Source organism: Mya arenaria, chromosome 2 (assembly GCF_026914265.1).
Source record: "Mya arenaria isolate MELC-2E11 chromosome 2, ASM2691426v1".
NCBI lineage: Eukaryota > Metazoa > Mollusca > Bivalvia > Myida > Myidae > Mya > Mya arenaria.
The window spans coordinates 29,137,193-29,153,876 of record NC_069123.1 but is presented as its reverse complement, the minus strand read 5'-3'; the positions used below and the strand labels follow the sequence as shown (position 1 = coordinate 29,153,876).

Here is a 16,684-nt window from a genome sequence, read left to right as displayed (position 1 = left end):
TTAAAATGAGTCATTATCTGACCTATTTTATGTCAATTTGTTTAAAGTGAGTCATTATCTGACCTATGTTATGTCCCTTTGTTTAAAGGGAGTCATTATCTGACCTATGTTATGTCCCTTTGTTTAAAGTGAGTCATTATCTGACCTATATTATGTCCCTTTGTTTAAGTGAGTCATTATCTGACCTATTTTATGTCCATTTGTTTAAAGTGAGTCATTATCTGACCTATGTTATGTCCCTTTGTTTAAAGTGAGTCATTATCTGACCTATATTATGTCCCTTTGTTTAAAGTGAGTCATTATCTGACCTATGTTATGTCCCTTTGTTTAAAGTGAGTCATTATCTGACCTATGTTATGTCCCTTTGTTTAAAGTGAGTCATTATCTGACCTATGTTATGTCCCTTTGTTTAAAGTGAGTCATTATCTGACAAAGAGTTTTATATTTAACATATGTGCAAAAAACGAATGTATGGTTTGGAAGTTCTACATATTCCTAAACAGTTAAGTGGTGTTTTTTAACGCTTTTTGTGTTTCGATTATATCAAATCGTCGTCATCTCGAAGTATTTACCAAGGTCCCAAGGACTTCAACATCGCGGGTTTTGATTGTATTCAATATTCTTCATACGCTGAGCCAGCAATCATGTAGGCCATAAGAATAATTGTAACTAGCAAACAAATACAAAAGAAAAAACAAAATGAAACTTTGTCTATCGCATCACAGAGGTGTTTCCACTGAGACGTCTCATCTGTATCCTCATCGCTATTGTTATCTATGTCTATTTTTCTGTCATCAATCTCTTTTTTTAGAATAGTTTCTTTGTTGGATGCTAGGGATTTATTTCTTTTCGCTGATGTAGGCTTTCCTTTTGCCGCTCTGTTATCATGTTGAAGTTCATCCTCGACTTTGTTGTTGAAACAAAACTTATATTGTGAGGCTTTTACAAACGCTTTACACCATCCTGGCTGTTTTTCTTTTTCATGTTTGGCGTTCAGTACCTCAGTCATGATTGCGATCATAGTCTCTGTGAGGCCACAGACCGTCTGCAAAACAATTAGTACTGCGGCTATGGAAATAGGTTCCGAGGTTTTTGGCATTTCGTCTGCAATAACTGTCAGAAACACTGACAGAGATAGCATGACTGTCATTGAAAACCCAACCCTTTCTCCGGAACCCACAGGTAGAAGAAACACCATTGTTCCAAGAAATGACAAACCAATTATTGGTAGCAGAATGGTCAAAACATAAAACCCTGACTGGCGTTTCAGGTACAGCCGAAAAAACGACTTCTTTCATCATTCCAGACTGCCGTTTGAAGAACCTCGTAGATTCTAATATCCACTCAGCGTTTTTGGTCACAAGGCTGACAAAACCGTCGTCAGGAATATTTAGTTCCACTTGGTTGTCTATAACATCGTAGGCCCAGAAACTCACATCACATACCTGTTTATCAAAGGGCCAGAACTTCATGTTGAAAGTGCAGGCGCTCTCGATGATATTTCCAGGGGACATCATGGCCATTCCGTTATACATCACAATCACATGCATCATGTCGTTTTGCATGATGACAAACTCGACGGGCGTACCAAGGCTCAATGGGGGTTTCCAAACCTCGCTCTGGTAGAACGCAATCTCCTCAACACCTCCGTAATCTGACGGCGTCCATGTTAATTGTTCGTCCATCCACGTGCACATTGTCATTAGCGGCATCGTCATTGACCCCTTAACGCTATCAACGTCCAACAACGAGTAAAGATAGAGCGTAACGTTCACCTTCATGGTGGACGACTGGTTTGCTAGAGGCACAATATCCGCGTGGTAATCTGTTAGCAAAGCCGTTCGGAGATCGATCACGTTAGTGTAATTTTTACCGAGCGAGTAAGGAAATAAAGTTTTCAACACCATAACGGTTAGAAACACACGGAATGGTTCAACAGTCTTCATTTTCACGGTCTGTCCTGTGAAGCAGTTTTGAAACAACTGATTAACTATGAGTGAGATATTTTAATTTCAATCAATGCTGAGGTTTAATTTTCCGTACGGTCAATAGGTTAAGATGATAGCTTAAATGCTTATATAAGTTATTGAACTAATGCTTTCATTATAATGCTATCGTTTTTTGTTATATTTGGTATGTAAAATGTATGTTAACACTCTTCAAAAAAGTATTGCTTTACAGTTAGCTACACGGTCTGTTTTTATAACTTTATCAATATTTATGAAGATTACATACACATTTCAGTAGATGATATAAATTCACCACAGTCCATCTGCTGTTTTTATCACTGTTTGAAATCAGAAAAGGGGTTTATAATCATATTGGCAGTTTATCAGTGAATAAATAGTCTCCATTCGTATAATGTTTAAGTCACACTCGTGTTATTTTTAATTCAATTAGTATACCAGAATAAACGTTATCAATTATATAGATCTATGACCTGGTACTACCCTACAATTGTAATAATATTTACCTTGTACTATTGTTGTAATAATGGAAGGCTTCAGGTAATTAGCGATTGTTTTCTGCTAAATAAATAGTCTTGATACTCGTTCGCGAAACAAGTTATTTTAGCCTGGCACTTTTCGATAGATCATCCAATCGTAACAACTCGGCCACCTCCGAAAGGCTTCGGGATAGTTATTGGATATTGGCCGATGTGTTTTGATTAATCGTCATCGTGCAATAACTTAAATATTGAAAGAAAATAAAGGAATTCTCATGAAACTTAGAACATATATTGCAAGAGACAATAAACACACGGTAATAAAGCAAGGTACATAGCTGTTTTACAAGTGTTGAATTATGTCCCTGCCCAACTCACCAAAACCAAAGACGAACGATGGCATCCACTTCTGGGTACAATTATTTCAAATAAGTATTTCAGCTGTACCTCTTATAATTTAAACGTTTGTTACGATATAGTCACGATTGAAAAAAAAAGTTATTTAGATTGTGGTTGTTATTGTTGTTGCTGCTGCTACTTTTGTTGTTGTGTATAAATACACTAGTACAATGTTGATGTGTACTTTTGTTGTTGTGTATCAATACACTAGTACAATGTTGATGCGTGTGTGTTTTGTTTGCGGTGTTTGTGCGTTTGTCTTTCACGTTTAGGGTAGGTTTTTTTCTTAACATGTACCCCTAAACAAGGTTTTTGTTCCTGGAGTCTTGACAACTGGGCTTGTCCCTGTAGTTTCCATTGTATTTGAAGTAAAAAAAAAAACAGACTAAGAGTTGTTTTTTAACATGGTTGTTTACAGCTCCTAGGCGTTCGCCGCAATTGTAACTGTCATTTCGTAGAAAAAGGAACCGATGGACACTGTATGCTGTACAATAACACAGTAGTTTGATGGGATTGAACTCCTGCTTTGGTGTCATATGACCAGTAATTTATTCAGTGACATTAAACTTTAAAAATATAGTATTTTGTTTTTTTTTCAGATTCATCAAATATCTGACTTATTTAGGCATTTCGAGATTTTTTACATTGTAAAACTTCAGTAATTCATAGTTATTTTAAGCTTGATCGTTCGAAGGACAGATCCCTTTGATAAATCTAAAGAAAAATAAATATTTTCGGTTAAATATCACTAAATGTTAACAGGACATTTGACACCATAAACAGAAGTTCATTCCAATCAACTACTGTGAATATCATACGGATCTTCTTCGCTGTTTTGACCTTAAAGATTAAAAAGTATTTCGATTCATTTCCGAATTCAGTGAAAAAAAAATATACAAACTGCAGCAATATGTACTTTGGGTAATTTTTAAGGTATTTTTACATATCAGTTATTTAGAAAGCAATACCCTTTTCTCTTTTGCCAAACTTCTTTTGGTTCGACAGGCATAAAACATAATATTACGGTCAATGACATGGCAAAACGAACATCTCATTTGTACATCGAATACCTTAAATAAAATATAAACGTTTATTGTGGGAACACATCTTCATTAACGACAATGATGGTCAAAATAGAACATTGTATTTGCAGTATTGATAGATATTAACACTTAATCGTATATTAAAACAAATACAAAATTAATACAAATAAAAATAATAAATATATATACATTTAAATCCGCAATCAAATACTTTTTAAACTAAGTTTCACTCTTATCTTCAAACTGATATAAACAAAAGCAAAACAAAACATGAAATCGATGAACTACGGTCACAAATATTTCAATGGACAGGATCAGAAGAGTTAAACTACGGTCACAAATATTTCAATGGACAGGATCAGAAGAGTTGGACTATGGTCACAAATATTTCAATGGACAGGATCAGAAGAGTTAAACTACGGTCACAAATATTTCAATGGACAGGATCAGAAGAGTTGGACTATGGTCACAAATATTTTAATGAACAGAATCAGAAGAGTTTAACTACGGTCACAAATATTTCAATGGACAGAATCAGAAGAGTTGGACTATGGTCACAAATATTTCAATGGACAGGATCAGAAGAGTTAAACTACGGTCACAAATATTTCAATGGACAGAATCAGAAGAGTTGGACTATGGTCACAAATATTTCAATGGACAGAATCAGAAGAGTTGGACTATGGTCACAAATATTTCAATGGACAGGATCAGAAGAGTTGGACTATGGTCACAAATATTTCAATGGACAGGATCAGAAGAGTTAAACTACGGTCACAAATATTTCAATGGACAGGATCAGAAGAGTTGGACTATGGTCACAAATATTTCAATGGACAGGATCAGAAGAGTTAAACTACGGTCACAAATATTTCAATGAACAGAATCAGAAGTGTTGAACTACGGTCACAAATATTTCAATGGACAGGATCAGAAGAGTTGGACTATGGTCACAAATATTTCAATGGACAGGAGCAGTACCGTTGAACTACTGTTACAAATATTTCAACGAACAGGATCAGAAGAGATGGGCTACAGTCACAAGTATTTAAAAGGACAGGAGCAATACCGTTGAACTACTGTCACAAATATTTCAACGAACAGGATCAGAGGAGTTGGGCTACAGTCACAAATATTTGAATGGACAGTAACAGTAACGTCGAACTACGGTCACAAATATTTCAATGGACAGAATCAGAAGAGTTGAACTACGGTCACAAATATTTCAATGGACAGAATCAGAAGAGTTGAACTACGGTCACAAATATTTCAATGGACAGAATCAGAAGAGTTGAACTACGGTCACAAATATTTCAATGGACAGGATCAGAAGAGTTGGACTATGGTCACAAATATTTCAATGGACAGGATCAGAAGAGTTGAACTAAGGTCACAAATATTTCAATGGACAGAAGCAGTACCGTTGAACTACTGTTACAAATATTTCAACGAACAGGATCAGAAGAGATGGGCTACAGTCACAAGTATTTAAAAGGACAGGAGCAATACCGTTGAACTACTGTCACAAATATTTCAACAAACAGAGGAGTTGGGCTACAATCACAAATATTTGAATGGACAGTAACAGTAACGTCGAACTACGGTCACAAATATTTCAATGGACAGAATCAGAAGAGTTGAACTACGGTCACAAATATTTCAATGGACAGGATCAGAAGAGTTGAATTACGGTCACAAATATTTCAATGGACAGGATCAGAAGAGTTGAACTACGGTCACAAATATTTCAATGGACAGGATCAGAAGAGTTGAACTACGGTCACAACATATAAGCAGACTATTTTCAAAGGTTTTAATTATTTTAGTGAAAGTAACAAAACATCGAACTTTTAAACTATTTTATTATTGTAATGAAACCGACACACAATCAGACTATGTTTAAATAGTTCATTTTAAGTGAAAGTGACATACTATCGCACTTTATTTAAAGTCTTTTTTATTATTCTAGTGAAAGTGGCATGGGACCAAACTTAGGCCGAGTAATTTATTTATTTTAATATACATGATATATAATAGTATCGACCTACGGTTACAGATAAATCATTATTTTATTGAAAAAAAAACCCACATATTATCGAACTACGTTAAGAAATATTTCAATATTTAAGTGAAAGTGACATTATCACTGAATTATGAAAAATATGGGGAACGTATTTATCAAGTTTTTTCCTTCCTTTATTCAATTTATATTGAGCAAAAGTAATTGTAATGTCTGATATGTTCCGATATGGGATTTATTGTTTTGACGAAAACAAAGAATACGCTTTGCAACAAGGTGCAATGCATGAGTTGAGGACTGTTAAGATCTGAAACGGTGATATTTATATCCATTTACATTTTGTTAACAGTTTAACCATTTGCCGTGGTAGTTTTACAATTAAAAACTTGATATTATGAAATGGTACAACTTTTTTACTTTTAATTAACATGTTAATGGTAAAAAAATGCAGAAGAAGCATCAAAAGAACATAAAATTAAACCTTTAAAATTATTTATTAAATTATATGCCCTTAAACTCAACATTTGCCTCGTCCAATAATACAAAAGCCTTCTCTTTAACAGTGCCAACATCTATATCAGTTAGCGGCCTCGGGCCGAAAAGCGATATAGATATAAAGCCCGCATTTTTAAAGAATCTGATTGGCTAATTAAACTGGGCCTTCGACTTCGTGCCAATACGACCTCCCTCGGACAAATAACATGGCCAATATCAAATCACTTATTTATTAATAAAACATCCACAGCAATTAAAAAAACAGCACTCAAAACACAAAGTTATAATGACTCAAAGTCCATGACTCGCACGGGATATTTAAATTATGTTATTGTTTTCAATCAGAGCAACCCCGACATGGTTTGTGTACGGTTCAAAAACTCTACATTAAGATAGGAACACACCATTTTATCATTGTTGTTGTACTTTCTATTTGACGTAGAAACGTTTTGCATGTGAATTTAACGTCAGTGTAATACTTTACTTGCATTTACTACTAGATGTCGCTGTGGCAAAATTATTGTCGATATATTTGAATTGTTTCTTTGAGTTAAAACGTGTTGAATAGTAATATAATGATTTGAATAATACCAAATAAATTTCTATAACAGGTCGGTTGGTCTTGATAGCAATATTTGAGGGAAATTTCAACTTAGCAAAAAAGCCAGAAATTCCACAAGGACTAATTTTAAATTGTTAACAAAAATATCTTGAATAAAATATTTACATGTCGTTTACACGTTCTTATAAGCATTTCATAAATTTGTTTAAAATAACGGTTTCGCTAAGTTCAACTTTAAAAAGGCCAATTTCTAACCAAAGGAGTTTTATCATAGACATATGTTGTACTGGGAACAAGACATGTGATTTGCTTTAGCATGACTTTTACAATGGCACTACATTTAAATTATAAAAAAACTTTTAATCATTTTTATAACACCAACGTATTAGGTATTTCTAGACCTTAAAGTACTCATTTACGCTATATTCAATATTCCACATACTCTGACCCAGCAATCATGTAGACCATCAGGACAAGTGTTACTAGGACACAAATACCAAAGAAAAACATAAATGAAACTTTGTCAATAGCATCAGACAGGAGTACCCATTCAGAAGTTTCATTTCCATCTTCATCTTTGCCGTTATCAATGTCATTTGCTCTGTCAGCTTTCCTTTCTTCAGTGATACCTTTGTTTGAATCCAGTAATTGATTTCTTTTGAGGTTCCCGGATGTAGACTCCTTCATTGCCTCGACGTTATCGCTGTGAGACTCATCTTCTACTTTGTTATTGAAACATTTATATATATATTTCCTTGCCCTTATAAACGCTTTACCCCAGCTAGGCAGTTTTTCTTTTTCATCTTTTTGATACACTAACACGGTGAGAATAGCGATCATAGTCTCGGCTAACCCACAGACCGTCTGAAAAACAATTAGTACTGCGGCTATGGAAATAGGTTCCGATGTTTTGGGCATTTCTTCTGCAATAACTGTAAGAAACACAGACAGTGATAGCATAACTGTTATTGAAAACCCAATCCGTTCTCCGGAATCGACGGGAAGAAGGAAAGCCATTGTTCCAAGAATTGACAAGCCAATAATTGGAAGCAGAATGGTCAAAACATAAAACCCAGACTGGCGTTTCAGGTACAGCCGAAAAACGACTTCTTTCATCATTCCAGACTGCCGTTTGAAGAACCTCGTAGATTCTAATATCCACTCAGCGTTTTTGGTCACAAGGCTGACAAAACCGTCGTCAGGAATGTTAAGTTCCACTTGGTTGTCTATAACATCGTAGGCCCAGAAACTCACATCACACACCTGTTTATCAAAGGGCCAGAACTTCATGTTGAAAGTGCAGGCGCTCTCGATGATATTTCCAGGGGACATCATGGCCATTCCGTTATGCATCACAATCACATGCATCATGTCGTTTTGCATGATAACAAATTCGATTGGAGTACCAAGGCTCAACGGAGGTTTCCAAACTTCGCTCTGGTAGAAAGCAATCTCCTCAATACCTCCATGATCTGACGGCGTCCATGTTAGTTGTTCGTCCATCCATGTGCACATTGTCATCAGCGGCATCGTCACTGATCCTTTTACGCTATCAATTTCCAACAACGAGTAAAGATACAAAGTAACGTTCACCTTCATGGTGGACGACTGGTTTGCTAGAGGCACGATATCCTTGTGGTAATTTTGTAGTAAAGTCGAGCGGAGATTCATTGCATCAGTGTAGTTTTTACCGTGAGCGTTTGGCAATAGGCATTCCAACACAATAACGGTCAGTAACACACAGAAGGGTGTAAAAGTCTTCATTTTAACAGTCTGTCCTGCAAGGCAGTTTTGAAACAACTGATTAATTACAAATAAAAGTGTCTGATCTCAGTCATTTGAGAGGTCTAATTATCAGTACGGTTAAAAAAGGTAACCGATACCTTTAGTTTTCAGTACAATATACACGTTTTTTGGTCTTCTTCAGTTTTCAAACTCATATTGCCGTATAGTTTCACAATTGACTAGGCCGTCAATCCTTCTTAAAATACAAATCTACATAACTCCCTTCGAAGTCACGCGATACCTCACCCTGTTTATATGAAGAGTTTCACTAGCCAGAGGAGACTCATTTGGATTCGGATAATGATTTTGTCAGATAAAATAGGTAATTATCGACGGCGGCAGGTTATTCAGCTCTCTAAAATATCTTATATAATGCGATATATTACAGCTGAATAATAAAGATTATCGTAAAAAGAGACATTTAAGTCCATAGTCCACATCCTGATTATGTCAAAGCTCTAAATATGAAAATGTAAGTTATACTCAAATGTTATTGTATTTGTCAAATAAAAAAATAATTCTCCTTTCTCATGATGAGTAAGTCGCAACTTTATTCATTGTATTTCATTAGACCACTACGTACTGTATGATATCAATGCTTTATTTGTATGGCCTGGTTCTGCCGTTCCCTTTTAATGATGTTTGCTAGCTACTTGCGTTGTAGTATTGAAAGGTTTCGAGTGATTGGGGATTGATTTGCGCTTATAATTACTTCAATGGCACCCAACTAATCCCCCAAACAAACTTCAGTCAATATCAATACTAATTGATCCAAATTTAAGGTAATTTTACCTGTCCTGTTATTGATTTTGTATGAATAATTCAAGCGATATTTTGATTATGAGTATTACTTAGATAGCTTATAGAAAAGTTTACGGTGATTCTTTGGTTAACTTAAAGTTTCAGATCGTCCTAGACGAAATCAAACCGGTGGATATATCCGTTATTGTTTTCAACATAAAAAACGGTACTGTTCAAGTTGTTATCCAAGAAATATTGAAGATGAATTCCATTTCATATGTATTTGTCCTTATCTGGAATGTTACACGAATAAAATACGTTAAGCGATATTATTATACAGTAATCATCCGTATGTGTTTAAGTTCGTAAAAAAAGTTTCAAGTTTTAATATACCAGAAGGTCGTAGACCCATGAGGCATAAACATACAAGAAATGTGTCTGTTATAGATGCATTATGTTTAAACAGTGTGTTTATACATACCACCTGATAATTTCGTCATAAGTGCTTCGTCGGAAGACAATATTTTGCTAAAAATGAAAACTTAAATCAAAGATAACTTTTCTTTAACTACACCATTTTAAATGAAACAAAGAGCAGCCTATGCCGCTTGATGAGCCCCGCCTAAGTTTTATTACCGGAATTTGATAAGGTGATTAGTTTCATCAAACACATCGACAAACCTGTTTTCCAAAATAATGCTTTGGCAGTGCTTCGTCAGACGGCCGTATTGTGAAAAGGTTTGTCGAAGTATTTAAAGAAACTAAACTCTCAATCAAACTTTGGTAAAAGACCGAAGGCGGGGCTCCTTAAGCGGCGTAGACAGCGATATGTTTCATTTAAAAGGGTGAAGAAATAGGAACGTAAAATTTATTTAAAGTCTTTATTTGAAGCAAAATGTTGCCTTATGACATAGCATTTATGACGCAATTTATCACGTGGTATACATACACTGTTAAATTGACCTCTGTTAAATGTGTAGGTTTAACGTTGTTTCTGTTCATCCTCACCTTATTAGATCACATTGCGTAAGTTCAAATACTTCTATTTTATATTTTGAATTACCTGTTCATTTACCGTGTTTGTGTTAATATATTTTGTAACGAAGACAAGTCAATTCAAGTTCAGTCAAATCAAAATGATTACTCTCTCGAAGACGATGTACCTGGTACACGTCTTAACAAGAAAAACGTCGATGCATAGCATTAAATCGGCGCGATAAATCTGGAAGAAAAATATGAATCTAGATCAATTATGACAAGAGTTTGTGTACTTCAATGCTAAAATAGTTAGAGAATTCGAAAGACATAATTGTTGATGATACTGTAACGGTTGTATTTGTCTTTTGCGCACAAACTTTAATGGAATTAGTAAATTAATAGGAACAAATGATTATACATTATGAGAAAACAGTCTGGAATTGATTCTTTTGAATGTTGAATGACATAATGTTAGTTTTTCAAAACTTCCCTTTTCGCTGCTCGCCAAGGGAGGTTACTGCCTAGGAGTTTTTGAAAAAAAAAAAACAACAAAATATAGGAAATAGTTATGGTGCCGTGTTAGCTATTCAAGGGAAAACACCAACACAACAACAACAATATACAGGGCTGTTTAGACTTCGTCATCAATAAAATTAAACGTTTTCTAAAACACACCGTCTATCACATTTTATGATGCAACATATCAACAGAATAATTATTCTGCAATTTATGTCAATCTGTTATGTTCCTACTCAATATATGCAGTATTAAAATCTTTGATTTTAAAATTGTCAATAAATTAAGAAAATATCATGCAGGTAATTTGTCTCAGAATTAATGCACCAGTCAACTTTAACCACGCTCAAGATCCGGGCAATAGCGGGGACTTTGACTTTCGGTCCAGCCAATCCTGGGTAAAATCCCCACCCTGCGAGGACAAACTGTTGGTAATATTCCCACCATATGCCCCCGCATCCCGGTATACCTAGGTAAGGCACATTCCCCGCTATTTTCGGAGCGAAAACAAAACCACCGCATTCACTAGGCACTGCGGGGTACCTGGCAGGTAAAACACGGCCCATTTTCCCCGATATCCCCGGTAAAGCCGCTGACCTGTGGGGTGGGGGGGGCGTGGTTACAATTTATGGTGTATTAGGGAGCATAGAGCCATTGATATTTTTTTCTGGCGTCTTATTAACATTGGCATGCGAAAAGCTTAAGCGGTGGAGGGACTCACAGGCTTTAAAGCTTCACACTCACGGATGGACTGTTTTGACAACTTTTTTATTCGTTCGTTTTGGATTGGACCAATAGTTGAGTTAATGTCTTGAAACCGATGATATAAGACTTCTGACAAAAGATAAGGTCGCAGTTTTTCATATTTACGTTCGAAAACTGTGAGCGTAACTAACGCTTTAAGAAAAAATGTTGTTGCTTTCAGCAGTTTTCTAAACAGTTCAGATCTGTTCTAGTGTGTGTGTTATCTTATATGACTGATTTGAAAACACTTATGCCAAAATCAGTTGATTCTGAGACAAAAAATGAAAAAGTTGTCTAATCGGTCAATCTGTTAGAGTGCAACGCTCTTTTAAAAATTGTTGAAATATTTGTTATTTTGCTATCCTGTATGAGCAAACATGAACAACAATTTGTAAATTATAGGGTAAAATTATTCAATTTTCAATGATATTACTTACGCTTTTTGGACAAATTTATCATCGAAGCTTTTTCTCCCCCAAATAAACACAACAATGATATCTTCCCTTAAAACCTTTATGTAAAGAAGGACCCTTTTGAAATGTGTATAAACTGTCAAATAATTTACAATAATTTGCAAGTTATTTTAGCTCGTCTTTTCATCGAAGGTATTGTATAATGGCATCGGTGTTGTCGTCGACGTAGGCGTGTTAAGACCTCGGTCATACCTATACACATGAATTAATGTTGTCAAAGACCATGCACACCCAGGTAGCAAGTCCATGCATTCGACACTCCTTGGCCATTTTCCATCGAAAACAACCTCGGATGTGTATGGACGGTTTACAATGTCAGAAATCTTTTGCATTTTAACTACCCTGCAAGTTGATTATATAGTAATTTTAATTTAGCAGTTAAACGTAATGACTTTACTCTGGGGAATCTTAATCATTTATGCTATAATTCACTTTAATGGCAATCAATTTATAGATTATAATACAAAATACACGTTATAACTCTAAAATTAACTTATACAATTACTTAAAATATGACGAGCTAATTCTACCGATGTACCGGCATACATCCGAGGTCGTTTTGGACGGAAAATGGCCGAGGTGTTCCGAATGCAAAACCATGATATTTAAATAAATTTTTGAAATTGAACTTGAAATTGAAATTAAGAATGTAAATATTTGTACTAAATCACTACTAAAATCCCAGCTCAGACAACAAACCAAAACACATATTAGGGCAAAGATTGGTTAAAGATGCACTCTTACTCCCAAAATATATTTACCACAATTCATACAACTGCTTTCATATACCAAAAAGGATGAATAAATATCGAAAACAATGGTTCAAATGAAGGATACCGAGTTTAATTTGTAAGGAAGGTGCGGAAAACACGTTATTTCTACCTTGTGAGACGATAGTTGATCACACTAAATATTTTAGCACTCACCAATCATTTAATATTTTTGTGTTTTTTGCTATTAAGTACACGGTTACAATCTTGTTATCAGTAATTCAAAATTTGCATAAATGCATTATTTAGTAAGTTTTTAAAAGTTTATACCTCAAAATTCATGTTTATTATACAAGTGTGTGCATTAAATTTGAATAATAGTGTCACTTTAATGGAAAACTATTAATGTACATGAAAACGAACGCATAAATAAGTCCGATAGGTAAATTTTCAACGATTTAAAAATGAACACCTGCATTAGCTTTGCATAACATTTGTTTTTGGCTATTTGGGCTATCTGAAGAGACTCATATGCTTTCATAATGGAATGCCATACTTTCAAATGCATTCAAATAAAGGCGATCACACTCCAATTCGGAACTCCTCGGATGTATTTGGACAGTTTATAAACTCAAAAAGTGGTACGTTTAAGTCCGCTGCAAGTAGATCGCGTAATAATTTTATATAGCAGTTACACTTTATGACTTAACTCTTGGGAATCTTAATTATGTTTGCAATAATTCACTTCACTGGCAATCAATTTGAACTTAGATCAATAATTACAACTATTAAACACTACAATTAATGAATGATATAATTCAAAAATTTACGAACTACTTCAACCGATGTACCGGCATTCAGCCGAGGTTGTTTTCGATAAAAATGGCCGAGGAGCTCCGAATGCTATTTCTACTGAGCTGATACTTTATAATTTAAATTTTCTTATTTAAACACATTCTTGATCTTATTTTATTTCTTAAAAGGAAACAAACATGAAAGTTACAGTTTAAATATTTTCTGTCAGTTTGACAATCTGTATTTCTCTCGAAAGAGATGTATTTTATACATGAAGGACTATAAAATATATACAACCATTTTATTTTAGCCACTCTAGACAAAGTCACCCTTCTTCGTATTAGTATTATTGAGTTCTTATTGCCACTATTGATTAATCTTATTTGTTCTCATGTGGCCATGTATATATGATCTGAGTGTAATAAAGTTGTTTATATTGTATTGTATTGTATTGTATTGCATGTATTTTATTGTATTGTATTGAAACAAATTACTGCAACATAATACCGATCAGTAAATAAGAGTGGTATTAAATACAGTATTGATAGCATACGTTAGTATTATTAGCCTCATCCTTATGTCTAATGTAATTTTCAACAGAAGTTATTGACATTTATATATATATATATATATATATATATATATATATATATATATATATATATATATATATATATATATATATATATATATATATATATATATACAGATATAAAGGGGCGTAACCTTTTGTCTTGCGCCCTTCCTAAGAACCGAAATTAATTATGTTTAAAGTATTGACATGGGGTTTGGTGGTACTCCCCAGAGAATATTATAACAATTTGTAGTCCGAAATGGTTCATTTATAGTATTTCATTACCCTTTTTCTCCTATAAGGCCTAAAAAATATATGTCTGTTTCGGGTAACCCGACCCTACCTATAAAAATGCGCCGACCCTAACTATTTTTTTCCGTTTCAGAGCAAAAAAAATATTCGTTAGCGAATAGAGAGTTACGAAGGGCGGATAAATGGAGATTTCAATCAGAATTATTGTTTATATGATAAAACAAAGTCAGGCAATGACAGGAATGTAGGAAAGACTGCCATATGCAAGAAAACACTCTGAACTTACGACAGATTTTGAAAAAAAAAAATCCCTACCTACCCTACCTAGACATTTTGGGAAGGTTACCCGAAACAAACAATTTTTTTTTTGCCTAATAAAATAAAAAGTAAAATTGGACGATTTTAGGCCCATCCTAGAAGCGCTAGTGTTATACACAATAGCATATTAATAGAAATGTTTAAAGGTGACTAGTATGCATTCACTAACCTTAAAGCTGCACTCTCACAGATTGAACGTTTTGACAACATTTTTATTTTTTGTCTTTGAACAGCCAATTTTTGCGAAAATCCAAAGAAACCTAGTTGTATAAGACTGCTGACAAAAATAGATCGCAGATTTTTATATTTAAATTTAAAAAATGATGTTTTATGCATTTTTCTTACACCGTTAGTAACTGTTTAAGCCATAAAAACATTAATTTTTGAACGGAAAAATAAAAATCTACGATCTGATCTTTTGTCAGCAATCTTGATTCATTGGTTTGCAGATATTTATGCAAAAAATGCCCTTTCCAAGACAAAAATAAAAAAAGTTGTAAAAATGGTATATCTGTGAGAGTGCCGCTTTAATGGGCCACAGAGAGATTAAAGTAGATTATTTGGTCGAGGGCAGTTCACTAGTTGATCGAATCTCTTTGCGAATGTAACATGCGTACGGAAAATTAAACTTTTAAAACAATGCTTTATTATTTAGAATTTTATTTAACACGGATGGGATTACTCACTCGTTTGATCACCAATGTTGATTTAAAGGGACTGTGTCACAGATTGGCACCAAAAAAAGTTTTTTTTCTGTAACGAATCTCAGGACAATTATCTAATAGAATGTGTTACGCTATGAAATCATAATTGTAAAAATAAGTACCAAAATGTAAAAATAAATTGTGTCGGAGACCGGGTTCGAACCCGCGTCGCCAAAATTGAAGTCCAGTGTCTTATTCACTGAACTTAAGGCTTACTCCAATAGGGTGACATAATTAAGCAAAACACCTACCTCGGTAATATCACGTGATAACACCGACTAGCCAAACACGCATAAGGAATGAATTCTACCTGGGAGACATACCCAGTAATCTTTTTTAAAGGAAAAATAGGAAATAACTGCTGAACTTAAATAAATTGTAAACTATGTGGTACTTCATGTAGTAAGTTTCAATGCATTGTACACATCGATGCCAAGTTTATGTAATTTTTCGTCAATTTTCTTTTTTTTCGATATTTTATCATCTGTGAGACAGCCCCTTTAACGTTTTCTATTTCTTCAACTGCCAGTATGAAAAGTGGGCCCATGTGCTTAACAATTACATGTCAAATTCAAAATTCCATTCAAATTGGTCTGAGCTTGCTATTGTCAGAACTGGAAAATTCGACTGCTTTAAACATTTGTTGTCTATGCATGAACAATCACTTAATTGAGTCAAATATGTAAGATCCTGAATTAGTTTCAGTTTCACAGACTGCCAATACCATTTGTTGTCAACATTCAGGACCAAAATTGTCAAACAGCAGAGTTAAAAGTCATAACGTTTGACTGCTATATTCAAAATACTACACGATCTACTTGCATTGTAGTTAATATGTAAAGATTTCTGACATTGTAAACCGTCCATATACATCCGAGGTTGTTTTCGATGGAAAATGGCCAAAGAGTGTCGAATGCATGGACTTGCTTACCTGTGTGTGCATGGTTTCAGAAACATTAATTCATGTGTATAGGTGTAAACGAGGTTTTTGCGCGCCGACGCCGACGACAACACCAAGACCATTATACAACACCTTCAATGAAAAGACGAGCTAAAATATCGTGCAAATTTAGCTAGTTAATTATTTTGACATTTCATACATATTTCACAAGAGTCCTTCTTTACATAA

General features: G+C 34.4%; 2 protein-coding genes across 2 annotated transcripts; both read right to left on the bottom strand.

Annotated features, from left to right (window-relative positions):
• Positions 1–613: 613 nt before the first annotated feature.
• On the bottom strand, positions 614–1,946 carry LOC128214158 (neuronal acetylcholine receptor subunit beta-3-like). The gene is made up of 2 exons (XM_052920480.1): positions 1,260–1,946; positions 614–1,045 (listed from the first exon to the last, which is right to left on the bottom strand). Exons 1-2 carry the CDS (start codon positions 1,944–1,946, stop codon positions 614–616), a joined length of 1,119 nt encoding a protein of 372 aa, XP_052776440.1.
• A 5,445-nt stretch (positions 1,947–7,391) lies between these two features.
• Positions 7,392–8,729, bottom strand: LOC128214152 (neuronal acetylcholine receptor subunit beta-3-like). Its single transcript, XM_052920467.1, has one exon. The coding sequence runs from the start codon at positions 8,727–8,729 to the stop codon at positions 7,392–7,394; it is 1,338 nt and encodes a 445-aa protein (XP_052776427.1).
• Positions 8,730–16,684: the final 7,955 nt, after the last annotated feature.

Coding starts and splice junctions, on each gene's coding strand:
- LOC128214158 (XM_052920480.1), bottom strand. CDS start 1,946: ATGAAGACTGTTGAACCATTCCGTGTGTTTCTAACCGTTATGGTGTTG. Junction 1,046..1,259: donor CGGCTGTACCTGAAACGCCA/GTCAGGGTTTTA, acceptor ATTGTTTTGCAG/ACGGTCTGTGGCCTCACAGA.
- LOC128214152 (XM_052920467.1), bottom strand. CDS start 8,729: ATGAAGACTTTTACACCCTTCTGTGTGTTACTGACCGTTATTGTGTTG.